At 31.8% G+C, this 24,079-nt stretch overlaps 1 protein-coding gene across 5 annotated transcripts in view; it reads left to right on the top strand.

Annotated features, from left to right (window-relative positions):
• MS3_00004034 (uncharacterized protein) overlaps window positions 1–24,079 on the top strand; it is a 60,560-nt gene that overhangs the window by 23,701 nt on the left and 12,780 nt on the right. Inside the window, exons 1-11 of one of the 5 annotated variants that reach the window (XM_051211920.1) lie at window positions 1,482–1,900; window positions 1,998–2,096; window positions 4,544–4,701; window positions 7,843–7,911; window positions 9,403–9,482; window positions 11,354–11,453; window positions 13,846–14,224; window positions 16,591–16,643; window positions 18,625–18,716; window positions 19,875–19,968; window positions 22,546–22,645. In XM_051211920.1, the coding sequence (XP_051073294.1) occupies window positions 7,843–7,911; window positions 9,403–9,482; window positions 11,354–11,453; window positions 13,846–14,224; window positions 16,591–16,643; window positions 18,625–18,716; window positions 19,875–19,968; window positions 22,546–22,645 (967 nt within the window). In that variant the 5' untranslated portion in view covers window positions 1,482–1,900; window positions 1,998–2,096; window positions 4,544–4,701. Of the gene's footprint in view, window positions 1–1,481; window positions 1,901–1,997; window positions 2,097–4,543; window positions 4,702–7,842; window positions 7,912–9,402; window positions 9,483–11,353; window positions 11,454–13,845; window positions 14,225–16,590; window positions 16,644–18,624; window positions 18,717–19,874; window positions 19,969–22,545; window positions 23,529–24,079 lie in introns of those variants that run through there. The other 4 variants (XM_051211923.1, XM_051211921.1, XM_051211922.1 and 1 more) reach the window with 4 other exon arrangements.

Below are 24,079 nucleotides of genomic sequence, written 5' to 3'. Positions count from 1 at the left end.
ACCTTAACCATAGTCAACAGAGATTGAAAAGATTTCCTCTCAAAGGATAACTTTGTTATCTACTTTAAATTAATAAACAGTATAGTTTATTAAGATGTTGTTTTTTCCATAAACAAAGTCAAACCTGTCCATTGAAAAAATGTAGAACATTCAAATACTGGCAGATATCAAATAAAAACGGCGAGACTATAATTTATGAACGACCTTTGAACGAATCTTAAGTGACATTGATAAATATTAGTCAATCAGCAAACAGTAAGTAAAGGGTAAAAATATATTACACAAAACCAAAGAAATAAAGTGGATACACTTCTTATACGTGGTTCAAAAACTTGTCAACTTTAGAAAAATGTTCACAGGTTCTAAAATCGTAATGCATGCAGTAGAGGAAATCATCCAAATGGCTACAGAATAGTCGGCCTCTGGATCCATGATAAAGTCTCGAAAACTCTTTCAGCCTGGACCACATATCTTCAATATTGCTTGTGTGTACTCCGGTTGTTGAGTACACAAAATACCGCTTGTGGATAACGACACGATGCACAGAACCAAGCCTATGTAGGAGTTTGCTGGCTCTCCAATCATCCGTATATATTGTAATACCTGGCTGCAACCAGTGTTACTGGTGCTTTTATTATCCAGTTCGCAATAATTGTCATAATTCGCCTTAGTTAGGAATTATATATAGGGTTTTCATCACGAACTGAAATCAGCTCTAATGCCAAAAATCTATTTAGCCAAATGGATGGTAGGCTTTCGCGCCAAAATCCGAGACCTGTTAAGTTATACCTGATTGATTCGTCCACAAAATATAGTCTCGCCGTTTTATTTGTTACAACCCTTCAGTTATCACGTTTTGTACCAAATTCCTTGGGAACCGACCGTACGTTAGCATTAAGCACTGAAGTTGGCGCCATGACCTTGAAATCTCTCAAACACTTCTGATTGTCTCGTTCATAAATTAGAGTCTCGCCATAAAAAACTTTTGGTTTGAAAACTACCATAATCAATTTTTAAAAAATACACAACTGAGTATTCTCATTACTCTGTACTTAATTTTTAAAAAAATTTCTATTCAGACAATCCATGAATGTTTGTTCTCGTTTTTTTTTCGTTGTTTTAATGAATTAAGACTTCTGATAATTTTCAATATTCACTGTTAGTGTCAAATATCATTTATCAAATTACAGGTTTTATTTTAATGTGCTTTTTCTATGTATATTTCAATGTTTCATTTGTGACTATTGATTTCATAAGTTATTTACTAAAATGTTAAACATACTAAACATTGATAAAATGAATATGAGACTAAGACCAAAGTTCATCTCATCTTAATATAATTACAAACATAAATATCTAGAAACATCTATGTGTTACTTTAAATGGTACATTTGATAGTAAGATGAAAAAGTAACTTACTCATTTTTTGAGTTTGAAGTCACTACTCTAGAATATATTTCAGTCATATGTGTTTTGACTGCATAACAATGCTAGAGACTGCCTACACTGGTAATGTAGACTTATATATGAATTGAGTAGGTGAGTCATTTGACACGCTCTTACTGTAGTTTACTAACATCTACCAGATTGTGTAAAGTTCACGGTGGGTCATTTTGTTCAGAATTATATTCCATTTTGAAGAAGAGGATGTTCTCAAGAGAATTATGATATGTCACTATAAATACTGCTGCCTAATATTCAATATATTGAGGTTTAAGTCTAGATATAGTTTCTGAAGAAAGCATGGATAGAATAAAATAAGTTTATTTTATTGCATAGCGTCTTGTACACGCTATACAAACCGACCAATTTAATCAAAATTATTAGCGGTATTCAGTGAATCAATGAACAAAGTTTGACTCCGAACAAAATTTCAAAACTCATTGTACAATAGTAAATGGTAAGTATACATTTTTAAGTTACATATAATGATCTATCCTTGAAATTATTTACATTGAAGGTTTATTTGATGTTTGTTTCTGATCATTACATTTTAGGTAATTCATTCCATTCGCACAGTTATGGATTGGCTAGATGCAACAGAAAATCATGCCTCAAGAATATTATCAATATATGAAATGAATTCACAATTAAATGTAAGTTCACATCTATTGACAATAATACATAAATTCTTTGAATGTTGATATGATTTACTAACTAAAAAGTACATACTAACAGAATACATTGATAGGACAGTTTCATCTATAAAGTTGTTGTAACCTGTGCGCCTGTGTGCCCTGTTTATTGTCTAACGCAACGATATCGCCGATCAGAGAGCAGTGAATTATCAATCGAACCAGTGACGCATAAAACACGTGAGAGTAGCTCAGAGTCCTGATTGGTCTCGCCTCCTGTCTAGCCCAGCCAGTTAAGCCCAGAACACCAATCTCAGCTTCTGCAATATGAATCATCTATTTCAAACATACTCGGTTTATATACCAATCAAACAGACCACAACGTACTATAAAATAGAAAATAACATTTGTACAATATTTGGTCAAAAGTGGTTGTGAATGAGGGAGATAGTAATTAACAGACAGGCCATAACTCAAGAATGGTAAATCGTATAGTAATAGTCTATGAGTCAAATTAAAACTGATAATAAGAGCGACATGAATATGAACAGTTTAGTTACATAACAAATATACGATAAAAATATACTCATAGCGTAGTGAACAGAACACGAGTGGGGACGATCGAATGTAATTAACACAAAAACTACAGACTATCTCAATAAAATCTGAATACCATAAAGTCAATCGTCAATTTGCAAAATATCAATGCATCATATCAAACTGGACTGTTTCCGTTGCAAACACTATTCCATTGTCTCCCATTCCATTGTACATGCGTTTTCTTACAAATTCCATTGTGCTCTAGCTCTTCATTTCTTGATCTTCACCTCATCTTCTGCTGCCAGATATTACGTTTTAACTCGCGACATATACTACTTATATCAATATAAGTAGCACACACCACAATAGTATTGGTCCATAAATGGATCTCAAAAACTACCATTCATTATTCTTATCGGGATATAACAGAAGTTGTAATATTTAGCAATGTATCTGAAAACTTATTAAACTGAAATAATGTCGATAATGTAATATGAAGACGAAGATTATCAGACCTATGTGGTGATATATTAGCGCAATCCATTTCGAACAATTTGATCACACCTAATACACTTCTTAAGAACATTTATATACCAAAATAAAACGTCAACTAGACTAGTCCTGTTAATCTTCATCTTCATATTACATTATTAAAATTTATCAAAGGGATTAATTGCTTGGAAATAATGTCATCTATTTGAAATTTTTTGAGGATAATTTATGTTACGTAATAGTTCAATATTTTCTGAAACTTAAGTGAGCAACTTCTCGGGGACAACTATTTAAAACCTTTCGAGTAATGATATAACATTGCCAATTCCCTTCGTTTCTTTCCGAATGCATTTTTGTTTATTCCATTAGATTCTTTTAGATTGTCAACAGTTGTTGTGTAGTTTGTTAACTTGAACCGATACATAAATTAGGCAAGTTCAAACAACCTAAATTGAATAATTTTAATTGTCTAGCTGTCTCCTCGACATATACAACACAAAAAGTGAATTCATCGAATAATTAGACGTTTACTTCCATCGATGTTTAGTTCATTCTTTTATGATCAGACAAAAATAATCTTTTTGTGTCCTTTCATTGACTCTAATATACTTGAACAATGATGATGCTATTAAAATGTATAATCTGTTTAACTTTATATACCTTCTATCGGTTATTCACTGTTGGCCCCTATTTTATATCCACTGTTTGCTACTTTCTTTACAAAGTCTTTACAGTCAATTGTTTTTCTACTGAACTTGAAAATAATTCATTTTAATGGCATTTGTTTAGATAAGCATGCTTAGATCTAGTAATTGTCTTTTTTTACTAGTCCAGATATTTGTAGAACTGCATTGAATTACTAAAGATAGTGTTACGTATAAATGTCACACTTTAAATAATCTCAGCGACTGACATCTGAATAATTCCACCGTTTCGTCCAACAATCTTGTCTATATTTCTTCAAAGCAATTATAACTAAAATAATCAGATAATAAAGGACGTTCGACAATCAAATCTATATTAAAAGCCTACCTAGCCATATTTATATACTCTGGTCATTTTGATTTTAATTATGAGTTTGAAGAAGTCTAGACACGTTTGTTGGACGAAACGTTGGAATCGCTGAGATTATTTCCAATAGCACAAATAATGTCATTTATATAATTGGTGTATAATTATTGTCAAATTAATCGTTCAAATATTGTTGAATATTTGTATGAAGATAATATCCTTCTGGTTATTCGTTCGACTTTGTTTATGAAAATTGTCGGCACTTTACGATCAAACATAGTTCTTACAAACTTCATTTTTGTAACATACAATTGAAGTTCCAAACTCATTATGACCTTATGCTATACGATTTTCAATACGTCATTATTATTATATTTGTAAGGATTTTTTCACATAAATACATATTATGTTTTATTATTTCTTAGAACAGCATTTTGAAGAAACATTGGCAGATCATTTAAAAGCACTTAAGTTATGTGATCGTTTATTGGATAATCTCGGTTCAATTTATCATCGTGTACGTCCTTTAAAAAAAGGACAAACTATTCTAGCTAGAGCTTTAACAGATTTTGAATCAAAACAGGTAATTTTATGCATATTTTTTATTAATTTTAAAGGCAAGTTGAATATTTAATATGAGTAATCTTATTTCGAGTCGACTTAAATATTAAAAGTTAATACAAATGGCATTTCACTGAAGGAAACCTCTTTTTCTCTGGTTCACTGTAATCATAAAGTTAAGGAACAACATACTTGTGTTTGAGAATTTTATGACTCAGTATTCAAAACTCAATCAAATAATTCTGTCTGTGAAGCACATTAAAGAACAGAGGGTTTATGTTTTCATATAATATTTAAATCATGATAATTATCAGTCTGTAACATACAGATGATATGCTTGGATGTTATTACGAGTTCACCTTACTCGGTAAACGGAACGAAGGTCAAAGATACAGATCCGTTGTCCTCGGCCCTGCTAACTAGATCAAGAAGTTTTGATCAGGCGTAGAGAATGTATTCTACAAGTACCTAGAAAATACGAGGTCACTAAACACACAAATCAAGCTTGTTTATACAATGATAGAAACGCCCTTGGAAGAGCCACAAAATAACGTACTGAAAAATCCGTCAGCCAATGACAGTCAAGGATTTCCGAGTGGGAAATGTAAGCTGTAGGTCAACTGAACGTCTTTTGGAGCGAAAACATAACACTCAAATTTTCAGAATAAAATTACAAAATTAGGACCTTTTCCAAGTGAGTTCTGGGGATCTAACGTCCTCAACAACAGATATTCTGATTGATGTTGAAATAAGACTAGAATTTGAATCAAAACTCGCACTTTACTGTCAGTTTTTCTGTTTGGCTATCCAATGAGATTGAATAACATTTCAGTCGCTGACTACTTTTACACCTGACAGTGACATTTTCACATTTTCAATCAGTTACCTAACCAGGTTTTACAAAATCAACAAAAATAAAGTTAGTTAAAATTAGTGAGTGATGGAACATCAGGAAAACTCTGTAAGTAATCTCCGTATACATAGGTCAGTATAGTAACCGCAACCATTACGAAAGAAAGGAACGAATCATTCATTAATATCTATTCTAGTTAATTTTTTAGTGCTCGTGACAGAAATGCCCTGATTAGTTAGCTGTATACTTGCCATTCAAATGAACCCTAGTTACAGCACTTAGTGGTTCATGAGTAACCGTAACTGAATAAGAAGCAATTAAGTCGAACAACCCTGTTTATTATTATTGATGGCTTTATTCAGTATTATATTTTCGGTACAACATAGAATTCTCAGAACATCATATTGTAACCCACGTTTAACTAAAACTTTTATCAACATTCTAAAGTTCTGTTTCAGTCAATCGAGTGTACATACATAAATTATTCATATGATCATCGGTCATCAAACTCATAAACATACGTCTATTCATCCAATACGAGATGAACATCGAACTAAACAAGTGAAGTAATCGAAATTATGATCACTATCATCAGAACTGGCATATTACAATGGTAATTCGATACCGGATGGAAAGTCATTTAACTGTATTCTATTCATTTCGCCTTTCATTTATTGAACAGTCATAAATATGAATAAATCATAAAGAAAAATGCTTTTGTTTAAGATAACTGTGGCTAAAACACACTTGAAGTACAATCTTATGTTTCACTGAAACACCGAATTTCATAAATTTTAGTTAATTAAAAACATAAGAGTGTACTTGAAAATTACTTCATGAATTTTTTAACATCAAAATAAACAATCTTCATTCATATGAACACAAAACTTATTTTAAGAATCAGAAGAGGTTTTGTGGAGATTGTAGTAATTTCAACAGTTGAGATCATGAGTCAATTGAAACTAGACCACCATGGAGAACCTGGAAGCACTGGACGGCCGTTTCGTCCTATTGTGGGACTCCTGAGCAGTGCGCATGCTCGACCCCGCCCCGCGGGATTCGAACCCAGGACTCATCAGTCTCTCTCTAGGCGCCTAACCATTAGACCACTGAGCCGGCCAGTATCCAACAATGTTAACGTCTAACTTCAACTAATCCACAAAATTAAGCGACACATCCACCATTATCATCAGTGAGTTACTACTTCACAAGTAACCCGGTTGAACATTTCACAATAAGTAATGTATGGTGTTGTGTAATTAAGTACACCATATCATATATGACAAGTGAATTCATGTGATGATTTCATCTGTTAATTCTAATGCTCATTTACAGTTGTCGAGGGAGAGAGAGAAAGTGAGAGAGATAAATTTTACAAGAATGTAAGAATGCATGCATTTGAAAATTTTGTTCTAGCAAAATACAGTATATTTATAGAAAGTGTAATTTTTAATTATTATTAATATTATGCAATAACCAAATGAAAGTCTACATGTTCATCTTCGAGCTATCTATGTATTGGATGTGATGTCTATTGATACTACCAAATAACATGGAATAAAGTTCAGCCATATTACCTAGTAGGGTTAAATAAAATAAAATCTAGGGATCACTGAAGATCTGTTACGTCTATCTGTACCATCATATACCTAAAATGATTGGTGTAATAAAACCCAGGATTTTCTAATCAAGACTAATGAGAATTGTGTCTTTAGATCGCTTACTAGGACATTCCTTAAATGAACATGTGGTGTGTGCTACTTATATTGACATAAGTAGTATATGATGTTAGTCGTGAACAGAAGGTCTGGCAGCAGAGAGACAAGAGGATCAAATAGTAAAGAATGGAAACAGGATGCAATTTGTATGAAAATACAAGAACAATGAAGTCTGAGTCATTTTGAGACAATTGATGGGCAGTTTGCAAATGAAGCATTTACTTTATGATTGTTAGATTTTATTTACAAGTCCTATAATTTTGTGTTAAATACATTCGATTGTCCCCACTGGTGTTCTTATTCACTACAAACATTATAGTTATTAACGTCTGACACAGATGTCTCCAAGTACACTCATTCAAGCAGTTTCATTTAGAATAATAAAACAAGTTATAGTACATGAGATAGAAGAAAAACATTTTAATTACATAAAGAAAGTTGTTTAAACTTTTGCAAAACTTTATTATACCCCTTAAACTAGATCAAAATGAAATACTTACAATTTACTAACTATAATTTACATTAGTCATTTAATTATTCACGTATAACTGATGTATGTCTTTTTTTAATAAATTTTCTTTTCTTTATACAGATGAAATGCAAGCTACATATGAATCACTTTTATAGGATCACATCCAATCAAAATCCTCATGCATGGCAGGTAAATTTATGCATTCATACGCAACGATATTTATACATTAGTTTGTCCCTAATATTACAAAACATATTAAGATGACATGGAATCAGATATTAATTGTGATTTGATTGGCCTAACTTATTTCTATTGATGCCATTAGTTTTGTTTCTGTCAGATTAATGAAATGAAGTTTTTTAATGTAAGTATATATGTCAGTTGAAAACTCCCAATCAGTTCCTATGGTCTTTGTCGATTTGTTAATGGGACAATCTCTTCTGATTAAAGAGAATATGATTAGTTGCTAAGTTTAGAAGGCTTTTAGCAGAATTTACAATTCACTATTTATTTTGTGACTGATTAGAGTGAGGCGGTTTGTTAGGAATTACTTAGAATAAATTTCTTGATGATTTACAGCATAGAAATGAAAATCTGTCAAAAGATAATATAATCGGTGCATAATTGCCTAACAACCGAAGCAGTAATTTTAACAGGGTAAGACTTTAATCAAAAGCTCGAAAAGCTTCAAGATACCACAGCACTTATTAATTAGGCTAGACAATGATGACCATTGGTATTTTGACTAAGTACTCAAGTTGTGTAGAGTCTACTGTAAAGCTTAAAGGACTTGGTCACAATTTTCTGTGAGCTTGTGATCGTACAGTGGTATAGTGTAACGAATAAACACTATGCACGCCTTGAATTCTTTCCTGTTTGAGATAGTAGTACAGGTGATATCAGTCTCTGATGGTTTATATAAAATGTTTACTATTATCCCTGTCGTTTAACTGCACTTCACAGAAAATTCAACTTCTTTTAGATACTACTTTTAGTAAATAAATAAATAATATTAAAAGAGAACTCAAAATGTTTTCTAGGTTATTGTTTATGACGGTGCAATCTTTATTTAAATGTTCTCATAGCACAAAATAAAATAGGCGGTTAGTATATACGAGGGGGATTGGTAAGCATGAATGCTAAGAGGAATGTAGGTATACTGATATTTAAGTTGAAATTACTACGGTTGTGTGTACTACTCATATTTGCAGATATGTAGTATGCACATCAGTCGTAGGTGGAATGTCTGCAAGCAGAAGGTTGAGAAGATTTAGATGAATAGAAAAGAGAAGGAAACTGAAAACACCCATGATAACAACAGGAATGAACTAACATTGAAGCTTGTAAGAGACAATCTAAGAAGATGTGCTAATGATGTATTTGATATATGATTTTCACATATTATTAAACTACTGTGAGACTGTGCATTAAACAATAAATTAGCCTTCCACATATGAATGTTCGTTCACTACGCAACCAGACAGGTCTTTGTAATTGAGTCAACCGTTGCTACTAGAATACTAAGAAAATGTTTCTGATCATACGAGCTCAGCTTCATCTACTTTTATTTACAATGTACTTCTAAAATTATAGAAGTCGATAACCATTTGGTTTAACCGTTAAAGTTTCAGAATTATACCGAATACAATTATTTTAATGTTTCATTTTTTATGTACAAAGATAAGTAATCCCGGACATGCAATTCCGTCACTATTCCTCGATGTTTCTACTGAGTTTGGTGAAAAACTAATTCTTAAACAGTAAGTTATAAATTTGTCATCAAATAGATATCTTATAAATTTGTCCCAAGGAGTTTTGATTGTAACATCAGTAATTGTAGAGCTGAATGTATGAAACTTTAGATCAACAGTTATCAAGTGGGAAAGACTGGCATTTCCTCCTTGTTGCCTTTTTAAATTACATAGAGAAAATTCTTAGAACATTTCCCAATAATTTGACTCACTAAACACCAAACATTACAATTCAAAGCATTCATACATCAAAGCATAGACCATAGATTACAGTTTAACTTAGTAATACTAACGACTGGTACTAAAGTGAATGTCAACTGTCGATTTATAAATACCTTTTTACCATTTGACTTGTTTAAACTACTAAATTTCTAAATTAAAAACATCATTTAGGCTTAGGTGTTCAACGGTGCATTTAATTATTGAGGATTTAAATGAATGTGTCACAAAATATAAAAAGAGGCAAATAATTCTTTATTTGTTGAGTTGTTATGTCCTATAAAGAATCATTTAAGGGTATTTGGGTAAAAAATAAAGAATCGCTAAATTCTCTCTTGTAGATCAATGAAGTCCTACTGAGTAGGACATTTTTTAAACTCTGAGTGAAATGTTATATGAGTATTAAACATTCAAACAAAGTATAAAATAACACGCAGAGTGATAACTGAGTTGTAAACATCGTAGTATAAGCAACTCTACCATTTGAACAAGACATCGTGGACATTATGACTTAGTAACTCAATATTATGATGTAATTTCTGTTTTAATGGCAAATAACTCATAATGGTTGTAACAAGGTGATGGTAGCATGTTATGATAACAAAACAGCAAGTTTCCCACATATTAATATAAATTACATTGATGGGTTTGAACCTAATGGCCTTCCAATATACTTTTGTTGAAATCTATTTTATTTTAAAAGCAATAAAATGAGAAATTGGTTCTTCTTTAAATAATATAAAGATCCTAGAACTTATATTTTTTGTAGTCTACCTTAAGAACACGTAACTAGAATGTTCACATAGTAATATGTGGTCGCAGTTGTCGTTTCGTGACGGTTTGGTTTTGTCTGTGGTACTCAAAAGTTGATATTTTTCTTCACATCAACTTAGTATTATTATTATTATTATTATCATCATTATTATTAGAAGCTTTATTCAACATTATATTTTTGGTACAACATAGAATTCTCAGCATAAAGTATTTCAACAAGTTTCCTTTTCTTATAACTTGATCGATTGTGACGATAAATTTTGAATGATGACCAGTTAGATGTTAGGAGTTCGGTAATCCACATTTGATTAATGTTCATTCGTTTCAATGCATATTGCCGGCCACCATGATGTCGCTGATTGTACCTTTTTGTATCCCGTATAGCGAAAGGTTGTAAACTTTTCATAAACGCGCCTGAATAGATTGTGTGCACAATAGACATAATGATGTGCTAAAACAAACAAGAAAACAGATAACTTGATGTAATATCTAGATCGGAGGAATAGGTAGCCCAGATATTCAAGAAGACCGCCTTGAGTAACGATACTCATAAACAAATAAAAGTCAACTATTGACCTCCCTTTCGAAGAAAATGATATCACTTTTGGACTTTTTTCATAAAACCTGCTTTTCCTAAGAGTATTACATTCATAAAAAAATATGGCTAGTTTGGTATATGTTGAAGCTACTATAGTTAAACATAAAATATTCAACTATTTTATAGAAGTAGAAACCTGTAGTCATTCCTTTATATCCTATATTTTAGAACTATCACTACTTATCAATAGTTCATTTATTTTCTAATCGTTTGAATCGCATATTGATTACTCAATGTTTATTTTAGAACAGAGACAAGTATTAACTTCACTTAATTATTTATTTAACAGACTTCAAAAACGATTTGAAGAATTTCTAATCATGTGTCATGGTCGTGCTCGTCGTCAACTATTCTCACGTATTACAAAATTATTACATAATTCTAAACGTGTAAGAAATAAAACATTTTTTGAGATTAAATTCATGATTTTTAATTTGAGACAATACGATCAACACTATGCTCATTCATAAAGTAAATAAGTGATATTTTGGATAAAAGTTAAGCTTAATAATTAAGTCTTAGTTTCATCAGCATTCGAGTGTCTTCAACGTTGAGTATTTTCTAAATTATTTTTATCTTCCAATTGACTTCAAATTATAATTATTCTTGTGTTGAACATTTCATTACTTTGGCTAGTGATGTTGTCTTTGATCTCAGTTAATCCAAAGATTCATGCCTATGATCGAGTCTCATGATCATTCATCATTCGATTACATAGTACTATTTAGTTTATCTATTATATGTCATTCTGTGCATTTACTTTAACATTCCGAAACCCGTTCATCATAATCGCGATTGTTCAAACCTCTTCATAATAAAAATCTTGACAAGGTGTCAAGAGAATAGGGATGATGGTTCGAATTTTAAATTTCTATACCACATGAGAGCTACTTCTGTGATTGATTCTGGTGTTTGGTTCTTAACCATAGACTACAATCCCAGTTGAATCAGTCAAAAGGACACTTTCAAGGATAATCACACTCAGAAAGGTTTACTTAGCCCAAAGGCACCTTGATTTAGCTCTGCAATAGTGTAGATCTAATAATTATAGTATTATAAATCATTACAAATTATTACTTAATTATAAAAAGTGCTTTGGCTTGTGAGTATAACAATAACAGGCAAAATACTTCGAAATATGTATCCAACTAAATGGTCTGGTTCAATTATTTTGAAGTGACTAGTGAAATTCGCCTCAAATAGCTATGTCAGTCGATCGTTTATGGAAAAACTGAATAAACAGATAAATTAGATGAAAATTCTGAAACACTATTATTATGTATTCAGTCATCTGGAATATTGTAATTAAGCTTGTAAGTTAGACTACTCACCTAAAATATTTGAGTGTTTTTGTTAATCAAGCATAATTCTAGGTGGCAATACAGTTAAGACAGATAACTATCGAGCACATGTGTTGATTAATAATAATGATAATACTTATATTTGAAAAACGATTAGTTAAGTCCCTCTATTCAAGCTTTGTAATGAAGTGGCACGTAAGGTTACAGACTTTATCATGTTACGTCTGCTATTTGCACCCAAGCTTAATTATGTTTGGTACATATATTGCAAAACTACCTATTAGGCGAGATCAGTGATAAATTCTGAATAGGCATGGATATGTTGATTGCTTAAACACTTAGTCATACACACTGGAGACGTCTTGCGTGATGAATTTCTTCCTGTCAGTTGTATACACAAAGTCAATTCCGACAAAGATTACAACTCTAAAAATCAGTAAAGAACGGATGTTCCTTATCTGATTTTCCATCAAACGATGAAATAATCGGCTCCACTCATCAATAACGACATATTAATACGTGCTTTCGATAAAAAAAGATCATGTTGTCACTGCATATAACTCCCAATAACTGGACATGAACGATAGACTCAGATACACAGCCAATACCTTGCCCATACTACTAGATACTTAATATTTTAAGAAACAAACATTTGTGATTATGGTAGTGTTGTTAGTCGCTCTGATATTCCTTTCATTTTGCACAAGCATTTCAAATAAAAACCATTCAATTTAAGATATGTATCAGTGATAATAGGCAGTTTCATTCTCTTAAACTGTTAATTGCTTAATAAACATTTCTCCTGATGAATATCTGATACCCATAAACATCTCAACCTGACTAGAAATGAAATACTCTCAAAAAACACTCAAATCGTTATAATTTGAATTAAATAATCAAAATTATCCATTCAAGTCAGCTAAATATGGCAGCTTTTACTAGAAAATTGAGAACAATAAACTGTTTCTATTAGTTCAGGTTAGGACTAAACGATTTATTCCTAAAATTTAATTAGTAAATAAAAGAAAACAATGCTCAAAACAAATTTCTATCTCCATACATAAGTATCTTCTGCGATTAAACTGCACTTTTTACTTGTTCAGTGTTATTGTGATAGCTTAGTCAGATTTATTTGGAACCTAATTTGAAAGACATTGTAAATCCACAATTAAATATAATTGGGATGAGTAAAATTGACATCATACTTCTACATGGATTTTAGGAACAAGCCTTATATCTTTTTGTGTTTCTGATTGTTAATATACTTAAAGATAGAATTTATGGTGAGAAACTACAATCTTTGAATTCAACCAACTTAGAAATGATGTGGAAGCTCACTGCTGAAACTGAGTGAAGATACTGTGCTTCCTGAGGTGTGAGATAGAGAGAAACAACTGTCTAAAACTCAGTAACATAATTATGTTGTAAACATCAATTTTACTAATTAGCATTCTTTTCTAACTCTCTCCATAATACATAGTATTCAACACTTCCTGCAATGTTTAAACCAAGCGATTCTCCCGTTTCTTCAAGCGCTCTCTGTGGCTTATACTTTCCACGTTCACCTGATCCAGCCAAACGATGGCGTCCTTCAAACAATGCTAAAATATTTTCTCGTCAACCAGCCTATTTGGATTATGAAAGTCCTCAAGAAGCATTACTACCTCATACAATCCGAATATTATTGACTCGGTTAAGAAACTGGTTACATCAGTTACCTCCTCCTGGTGTGATTATGGACAGTTCAAAGTTGTCAACATTTAATTCAAATAAATGCCAGCAAAATAGCTTTAATTTAATCCAAGGAAGTAATGTAGTCATTGAACTGCGTAAATGGTGGAAGTTCACTCATAAAACAGGTAATAAGAGTAGTACAATTTCGAATAATAAAGTCTTCGAATATAACTATTGCCAAGAAGTTATTGACATTTGATGTTTGAATACCACAGTATCATACTAATCTATCTCGTTTTATCAGCTTAGATCACTAGGGCTAAACATAATGGTCGATTCCTTCAAATGATATAAGAATGTAAAAATTAAAAGATATATCAGTTAAAATCTTTTCCGCACCGACTTTAGATCATTAGTAAAATTCTCTTCTTAGAAATCAAACGAGTTTTTAGTGAAAAACTGAGTCACAATATTTAACTTCCAGTGATCAGGTTCTGCTTCATTTATTTGGAGACAGTTTACTGCTTCTGTAGAAACAGTTGATACTTGATAAGATGACGTCGTTTAATAATGTCAGAGTAAAATCTTCGTTTATTGAAGCGTTTTTTTACAAACCCGTGTGATCATAAATCACTGTAATAAATGACGTCCGATTTTTCAACGTTTTTGGGAACTATCCAAAGTATCGTCAGTTCTTTGATTTATTTAGAGTTTGAAAAACAGATCAACTCATTGACTTATAGTAAAATCAAACACATCACTCATATGCAAGATTATATTTGTTTAAAAAAATTCTTTACAGTTCAAATCTCACAACTATTCACTTATCATCTATTTCTGTTTACCTATATGACAGAATAAGCAAGAAAATTGCACTTGCAAAGACTAATGAAGCCTGAGTAAGATATAATGTCTAAGTAGTGTGTCGTGGACTCAGATGTTAGCCAAATTCTGATTATAAATAAAAGTCAACATAATGTAGTATGGCATTTCGAACTGATGTACGTACGCACGAAGTTCTACGCTGTTACTGACTGACTGAAAAGTCAACATCAAGGTGGTCCGCTAACGGTGTATATATGTTTTAAGTGATTGATCATTTGCGGTCCTTAACATCTACAATTGAAAAATAAAAACCACTACCAATATCATGATACACAATGTTTACATTTAACAAGAGTATCTGATGAAGCTAGTTAGAGTAAACTACAAGTAAACTCAAGATGTTCTTAACATCAGATATCAACATTATAAAAGAATAAATTTATACTTCTGATTTCGGTTATTTCTTTGCCCTAAAGAAGTAGCTTACATTAAGTCACGAAATGTCAGAAATACAGTTTTCTACTAATCGGGATATCACAAGTAGTATATTTGTTATTAGAATTCTGATACTTGTTGAAACTAATATTATAAATCTTGAAATGTCTATCTATACCTTGAAAGTGATGCCTAAAAACAGGAAGTTCAGAAACGTTTACACTCTAAAATAAATGTTGTTGTTATGTTAGTGGTCATTAAGTCACACAACTAACTCTTTAAAATTCTGCTTATAAAATATGGATCCTGATAAAAAGATAATATCCAGTTCAATTATATCCCTGACTAATATCAGCCGGACAATAAGTAACCAGTGTACAGTTGCTCACCAGAAATTTCGGAACCTATTTAGAAGCTACTTACTACTCAGTATCTGATTATTTCTACCACTGAACTATGGGCTTCTTAAAATTACTCACTTTAAAGTAAGCTTTTATTTAAGCTGCAGAATGTTCATTCAATCCTATCTCAATGGTCTATAGGCTTTGTTTTTACCACAATACTTAAAGTTCCTGTGGTTGATCATATGTATAGTCACAAACCAGTACAAAGCAGTTATTCATTGATTACCTGATGTTCAACGATTTTCAGTTTGATATTAGTCTGTAATAAAAACTAATTTCTCGTTGAAACGTTTTTCTCTTCAAATCTCTTTATAGTAAAAATCATGAAATAATGTTCAAGTATTGTTTAATATAATTTGAGTATCCATAATGTGTAAAATTTGGTTGTTGATTAGTACATGCATATACATTTAGAGGTATATGTATTTACTTTGTTCTCTAAGTCATAACTGTTATAACGCTCGGTTTTACTTCGTCTAATGTTATAACGGTTGGGTTTCCACATTTACACATATGGGACGTTAATTTACCTTAGACGAATATCTACACTAGATTCCCTCCCAGTGTCTATTCTACAGGACTTCAACACAACTCAGACCAAGAACACGTGATTAGCCTGACCACAACGTCAATGTATTTCCACATCAAAAACACGACACAATCCAACAACAATGAACAATCAGTAATAAGTGAGTAATAATAATAAGGATAGGGGAATATATAATTCATCTGACACCTGTTGGATTATCTACATGTCCGACTAAGCAGAGAACTAATCATTATCATTCTAGCCCACACATCAATAACATATTTTTGTTTTGACATTTGCATAACTTAAAACTATAATTCCATTTTGTTTTCATAATCAATTGTACCATTTAATGTAGTTGAAAATCGTGATCAATTAGAAAAAATAGTTGCCGATGCTACTTTTATAAAAGTAAGTAGAAAGTAATACAAAATTTAGTTATTTGTTTATTTATTTGATTAATCTATTTCTTACCAAATATAATGCTTATTTCACCCAAAGGCATCCAAAAACTTTTTTGAGATCCCATAATGCTTGTGCCATTAGAGACCCTTTGATAAACACGGTGTCGAAGGTCAATTATCTTGGTGTTACTTTTTCCTCTGTTTTCTCTTGGTCTTCTCGTGTTTTACTGTTATCGAAGAAAGTTTTCCATCTGACTTATTATATAAAGAGACTTCATGCTTTTGGGATTACTCGTCATTTACTCTTACAATTTGTCAATTCTTGCATATTACATATTATTCATCACTGTTCTCCATTGTTCTTTCCCGGGCTTTTGAGAAAAGATTTTGCTGTATTGCGGAGAGTGTTCAAAGCAGTTAGCAAGGTGTGTGGTGAATCTTTATTATTAATATGGCTGTGGATAGACATCTAAACTCTTGCAAATTCCTGACAGGTGTTATCTTATCAGATACTAACCATTCCCTTCACTCATATTTTTCCCCTTGTATATCTTCTGAAAGAACGAGACGTAATTACATTAAAATCCATGCACGCAAGCAAAAGTAGAAAAGTTCTATAATACTTTACCTAGCAAATATACTATGTGACGAACAGGTTGTTATAGCCAACCTAGTCAATAACCTGTGTTCTTAAACATGTTTTTAATTTGGAGTGTTGCACTAACTTGCATTGAACTAAGCTATAGGTTTATCGAAATAAAGTTGTATGACCAAGAAAACTTTGTCGAAAATAACATAAAAAACGTTGAATTTAAAGATAAGATTAGTTGACAGCTTGTCAATGTACATCAATTCATTTCATAAATTTTGGAATGTTTCATACTTCCTAAGATTCCTTCACGTTTTTAAATTCGAAACACACAAAAAGGAAATTTATGTAATATTACATGTAACTATTTTGATTTCAACACTCTCATAAGAACCTTACAACCTAAAGTTAATCAACGTTAAAAGTATGTGTAACAAGGTAATGCTGACTGAATGTCAAAATGATGTTTGTGTTATTACTTTAGTATAAAGCCTCGAAAAGTGTCAATGAAGTATTAGCTGATTCCAATTTAATTATTTGTGATACTATACGTACAAAAATACAATTATACTAGCTAATAAACAATATTTTATCATTTTACATTTCATACTATACGACATAACTAAACAAGGAATTGACACACTTTACGTTAGCTTAATTACGAAACGTCTAGGCGATTACCTTTGCGTATGTTATTACATAATTCTATGATTGATTAGGGAAAACCAATCAACTGATACTGTGCTCATTCCCAATGATTTATAGACCGATTTCTAGTCGATCATTTCATTCATGAATGTATGAATCTGGAAATAAGTTTTTCCTAATAAAATATCTATCACAGGATTATACGTCACCATTACTCGATGAAAAGAATAGCAAAGAAACAAAAATACAAGAAAATTGGTTTGTATTTCGAAAAAGAACAGATTGTATAAAATGTAAGGTTGAGTCTAATAAATATTATAATCAGAAAGATCGTAGGAACAGGAAACTACCCGATTTCAGGTAACAGATTAAAAGAGCGTAAAAGAGGTGATTGATTTGTAGAACTAAAAATGATAACCACGGTAACAGAAAAAGCTAAATAATTATCATTTTCAAATGTAATCAAAGATTTATAATATCTTTGGCAGATTATTGAAATGAAGAAAAAGTGAATAGGCATTGTCATCGACAATCTTATCACCATTATAGATAACTCTGAATGATTCATTTGTACTTCAAATGCATTCTTACTACTTCCTTTCTTAATAGTTCAGAATAGTATACTATAATATCATTTGACAGAACCTACATTTAAATGACAAATGCACCTACCTCTATCATGGTTTAAGTGATCTATCAAAATATTCTTTATATTTATGTTAAATATTTTCCATTTCTACTCCGTTTCCAGAAATTGAATGATATTATGCAAACAAAAATTAATACTGAAGTGGAAAAACACAGAAAGCAATATGAATCAAATAAAAATCTGACTAATTCAAGGTAGATATGTTATGTATTAAATCCTTTTCAATGCAATATAATTTTCTAAACCAATTATGTTAATCTACTATTGTGATCAATAATTATATATAATTACCTTTACTCTTAAACGTTAAAATAATAATCAGTTATGAAGCATTGGGATGCTACTTTGTTCTAATATAAGACTCTTTAGTCATTTCCATCAACAACCATTCCAGAGATCAAAACCGACACCTGTAAGACTCATAGAATGCGCCCAACCTTTAAACCACCGAATCAATACTCGGTGCCTTACATCTCCAACTTCAATTAATTTGCTGAAATGTATGAATTTCTGAACCTAAAACATAGACTGGGCAATTGTCCGGTGCTCAGTATTTTTCATTGACTTCAGCTGATGCCAGATCCTGATGGAAACTATTTCGAAATTGAAGAACTAAGATCTATCGATCTTGTATGGATGTTTTTTAGTTCACATTCAATTAAAAAGATACTTATAATCTATTATCATTAGTGATTATAAAATGAAAGTTCATGAATTCTAGTAGGTTATCTGTGTCACCAGACCATTACATTCTCAGTATACAGAGCTTTTTAAAATTTTAATTACTGATTACTGATACATGTCGTCAACTATAGTTGTAAAACTACTCTTATATGTACATATTTATCCAGAACACTATAAATTATAGTTGAGATTTAGATGGTGGTTGGAGGTAGTCAACAGGAAACCCTGAACCCGGGTTTCGTGCTACTTGGCACTCGTCAGCAAGGTGTACCTGTAATCTTGAGGGAACTGGTGCTCCCTGGCGGATTCGATCTCGTGTCACCTATCTTCACAGTCAGAGATGTTACCACTCAGCTATCCGACCTATCCGCTAGGGAGCACCAGTTCCCTCAAGATTACAGGTACACCTTGCTGACGAGTGCCGAGTAGCACGAAACCCGGGCCCAGGGTTTCCTGTTGATTACCTCCAACCACCATCTAAATCTCAATATATAGTGCCCGCAGTGTCCGGTCACCTAGACTGGTGGCCACATTGCAACATGATCGATAGCATTCGATCTGCACTAATAAGGACTAGACAAGCATGACAGTGATCACCACTCAGTGATCAATCAATTGTGACGATAAATTATAGTTATCTGATTAATAAATTTTGTGTTAACTTTTAGCACATTTAAAAGCCACCCAAAGCTTACAAAGGTCCTTGTGGATGAACTACTCTCAAGAATAGGAGCTCAATTTTATCACCCACGATCTGGACAAGTAAGAGCAGTTTTTCTGTGTGTTTATTTTTATTATCCTGCTCATCTACTGAAATTTTGTAAACAGTATCAGAATAAAAACGAAAAAAGATTTGAAGGTTTGAAGAAGAAAATGAATTCATGCTTTATAACAGCTTCTCGTCCGTATCATAGGAACTAAAATTACAATAATTAATACCATTAGTAATAAGTGTTTAGCATCCTAAGGAAGGATAAAGATCAGCTTAGTACCAACTATGACCTCTATGAACATGTTAGACCATCGGTTTCCGTTCCCAGAAGTCCATAAGAAGAATATCCCCTTACTTCCAATACTTGATATGAATAACTCCCCTCATCATTTGATATTTAACATGCTTTAGTTTGTGGATTTTAGATAATGTGCGAAATTTCACCGAAATCATAATAATAAATAGAATAAGGATACAAAGTATATGCATAAACATATTTAAGATCGATGTGTATTTATGTACTGTAAAGTAGTATTTCAGAGGTTATGTAACGGTAATGAAATTAATAAGTGACTGGGTAATCACCCAACATGACAAAATAAACAGACATGAAGAGATCTATCAGATTATGTAACACATGAATATCAGACGACGAACGAATAATAAAGATAAAAGAATTGGAGACGGGGTTGAAATAAAAGGGTTAGAAGTAAGAATTAATAAAGATTATAAGATGAACCTCCAATCACCATGGAAGGAAAAGGTTAATCGCATTTTCATTTCGTATACATAAGTCAGGTCAGAAGCATTTGATAACGATTGCCTCTGCCGAATGGAGTAGGAAGGATGTTTCTTATTTGTCTGAACATTATTTTTAATTCATTACTTACATCTGCTTCGTATCTATCATTCAAATGATGTCTGGCGATTGTACTTGTTAAAACCTTATTTCTTTTCACCCGTAGGTTCCTAGGAATGTATTCGGAAAACCTTGTAAAGGCCCTTATTTCTGTCTTTCTTATGCACCTGCTATTGCAGGTACATGTACATTTATTATTGCAATTACAGGTGACGTCACAAGTAAAACAAGTATAACGTCCTATTATGGTACTCTTCAGTAGTGCACATCCACAACCTTACACTCGGGAATCAAACCCATAACCCTCTGTCTTAGGTTCGAACGTTCAATCTCTAGAAAACTGGGGTGGGACCCAACGGTGTTAATGTCTGACTTCAAATAATTCATGATATTGTGTAATTCTCATATTTTGCCTGGGATGGAATACTATCTCACATTCGACAAGGATTGAACTACACCGGTCACGGTTTCTCAATAGAACTCCAGAGTTCTTCAAAGTTAGTAAGCAGAGGATTATCAGTAAATTCCGAAATCGCTACAGTCCCCTTCCACTAAGTTGAATATTTTAGAAAACTAATGAATTCGCCATTTGAATTTCTAAATCTTTTAAACTTGTTTTCACCATACCTTCAACTATTTCTGAAATAAGGAAAATATTTTTTTAAACTATGTCATCCAGTTTGTTGATTATTTGTATTCCAACCGATCGTCTTCACATGTTTCTATTATCATTTCATTTTAGCTAATAAACATTAGTAAATTGAGATTATGCATATTCTTGAATTCCCACAGTTTACATCAGGACTGATCTTAGTTTGACAAAATTTAAAAACTAGGAAGCAGTAAAGTTCAACCATATAGGTCAATATCTTAAACTGATCGTAGTTAGATATATTTATTGTAGAATCCAGGCTCAGTGATTTAGAGACTAACCACTCACTGTGAGAACTGAAAGTTTTGAGTTCGATCCTAAATAGGGTCATGAATCCTCATTGTTGAGTGAATTCTATACTAAGACTAAACCGTTGTCCAGTGCTTTTTAGTTTTCAATGCTCTCATAGTTGAAATCAGTCGGTGATGTAAGGAATAACAAATCTTAGTTTACTCATATCAACATATCAGATACTTATTTATCAGGATTTGTTTTATTTGTCAAGTCTAACTGATTTCAAAATATTCATTTTCATACTTATAATTCATATCAGCAATACAAAATGTTTTTATTTTATTACAATGTCTTGTTTGTTTGTTTTTCGATAAAAATCTAAGAAAGTATCTTCTATTTCACTAGTTGAAATCATGAGTCAATTGAAACTAGACCACCATGGAAAACCTGGAAGCACTGGACGGCCGTTTCGTCCTAGTGTGGGACTCCTCAGTGGTGCGCATCCACGATCAATTTTAATATTTAACCAGGTCTATTGTGAGATATCAGCTCACTGAAGACAATGGTATGCAGTGGAGCAACTTCGTGGATTGGTTGAAGTTAGACATTAACACCGCTGGATGCCAACTCAGTGCTCTAATGGTTTAGCGCTCGCGCGCGAGACTAATAGGTCCTGTGTTCGAATCTCGCTGGGTGCGGGATCATGGATGCGCACTGCTGAGGAGTCCCATACTAGGATGAAACGGCCATCCATTGCTTCCAGGTTTTCCATGGTGGTCTAGCTTCAAATGACTCATGATTTCAACCAGTGAAATTTCTAAAATCTCCACAAAACTCCTGATAATATCATTTATTTGTTTTGTTTTTTTATTCAATTTTAAGTTTAGCTATAGAAGTACTCAACGAGTAATGGATGGTATTGATATAGCATTACCTTATACATTTCCTGGAGTACAAATATTTGACAGATTAATTAAAGATGGTGATTAAATTTTTCTTCCATTATTAACTATGTTTAGTTTATATAGACAATATTATGATTGTAAATGTGTTTATGATGATGATTATTATATTATTAATAATTTTGTACAGTCATTGAACTCATTAGCTAATATTTGAATTATGTTTAGAATAATGGCAAAACAAACTATTCACATTTAACATTGAACATCTTCATTCATAATGAATGATATACAATATGTTATTACAACTAGATGATATTCTTAATACTATAAAAACATTAATTTATATCTTTAGGATTTTATGGAGTAATTATCAAAACAGGTTAATATGAACCTGATTGAAGAGAAAAATATGCAAGTATTTGTTAATGTTTGTTCATTTGACGTATTCAGGTATCAGTAATCCCAATGATAAAAAAATTAAAAATAAACGAATGTATATTTTTATTCTTCTTTCAAACAGAAAATATAAAATTATATGTTTTATTTTGTTCAAAAATTTCACAAAGATCCTAGTTCTTCTTGAATAATTTTAATGAAATGAAATGAGTAAAATCAAAGAAAGTTCTAATAGAGAATCTAATTAAATTATATGAATATATCTTAACAAATAGGTTATCATATTTGATTGTAGTGTTAGATAGTCGAATCATTAGTTTTCTGAACAAAGTTTATCAATATTGTAGACAAATCAATATATACATTCACTTGGTATTGTTTACTTGAATCTTCCCATTGATGTTTACGACTGCAGTTGACCAGTCTCTTATTAGCATATGTGGATACTGTGCGTATTACCTCGATATTATCTTAATTCACAAGCATTATAAGCAAAAATGGATAGTGGCTAGCAGTGGCTATCAGGACTTAATAGCCAAGTCGATAACGTGATGACGTTAGGAGCGAACGGTATTTGGTTCAAGTTCCAGAGTGAATATCAACTTTGAGATGTAGGTACATCTAGCTGACGAGTTCAAAATAAGACGAAACGCGCATCTTAGATTCCACTGCTAGCCACTATCCATCTTTGCACATATATATATATATATATATATATATATATATATATATATATATATATATATAGATCAATTTTTCAACTCATTGGGATATTAATTTTATTAGTAACCGTCTATTAAATGATTGATTTATTTGAGACGATCAAGATAATCTTTTTGTTTATATTCACTTACAAAGATTCTAAAGTAAGATTGGGCTTGTAAGAAACGTGAACATTTTCTATTTACATACATTATCAAATATATATTCCTTATTATTGATATTAGGGACAGTTAAAGTTGCCTCAGGATCTGTTTTGGTGTTTCTTCGACATTCTGTTAAATAATAATAATAATAAAATAATAGCATGAATGAAAATAATAATACTAGTTATATTCAGTATTATAAACTCTTTAAAAGCATAGAATGTTCAGCACTGAGTGTTCAATATAAGC

Source organism: Schistosoma haematobium, chromosome 1 (genome assembly GCF_000699445.3).
Source record: "Schistosoma haematobium chromosome 1, whole genome shotgun sequence".
NCBI classification, from domain to species: Eukaryota; Metazoa; Platyhelminthes; class Trematoda; order Strigeidida; family Schistosomatidae; genus Schistosoma; species Schistosoma haematobium.
This window is presented reverse-complemented; position numbering and strand designations above follow the sequence as displayed.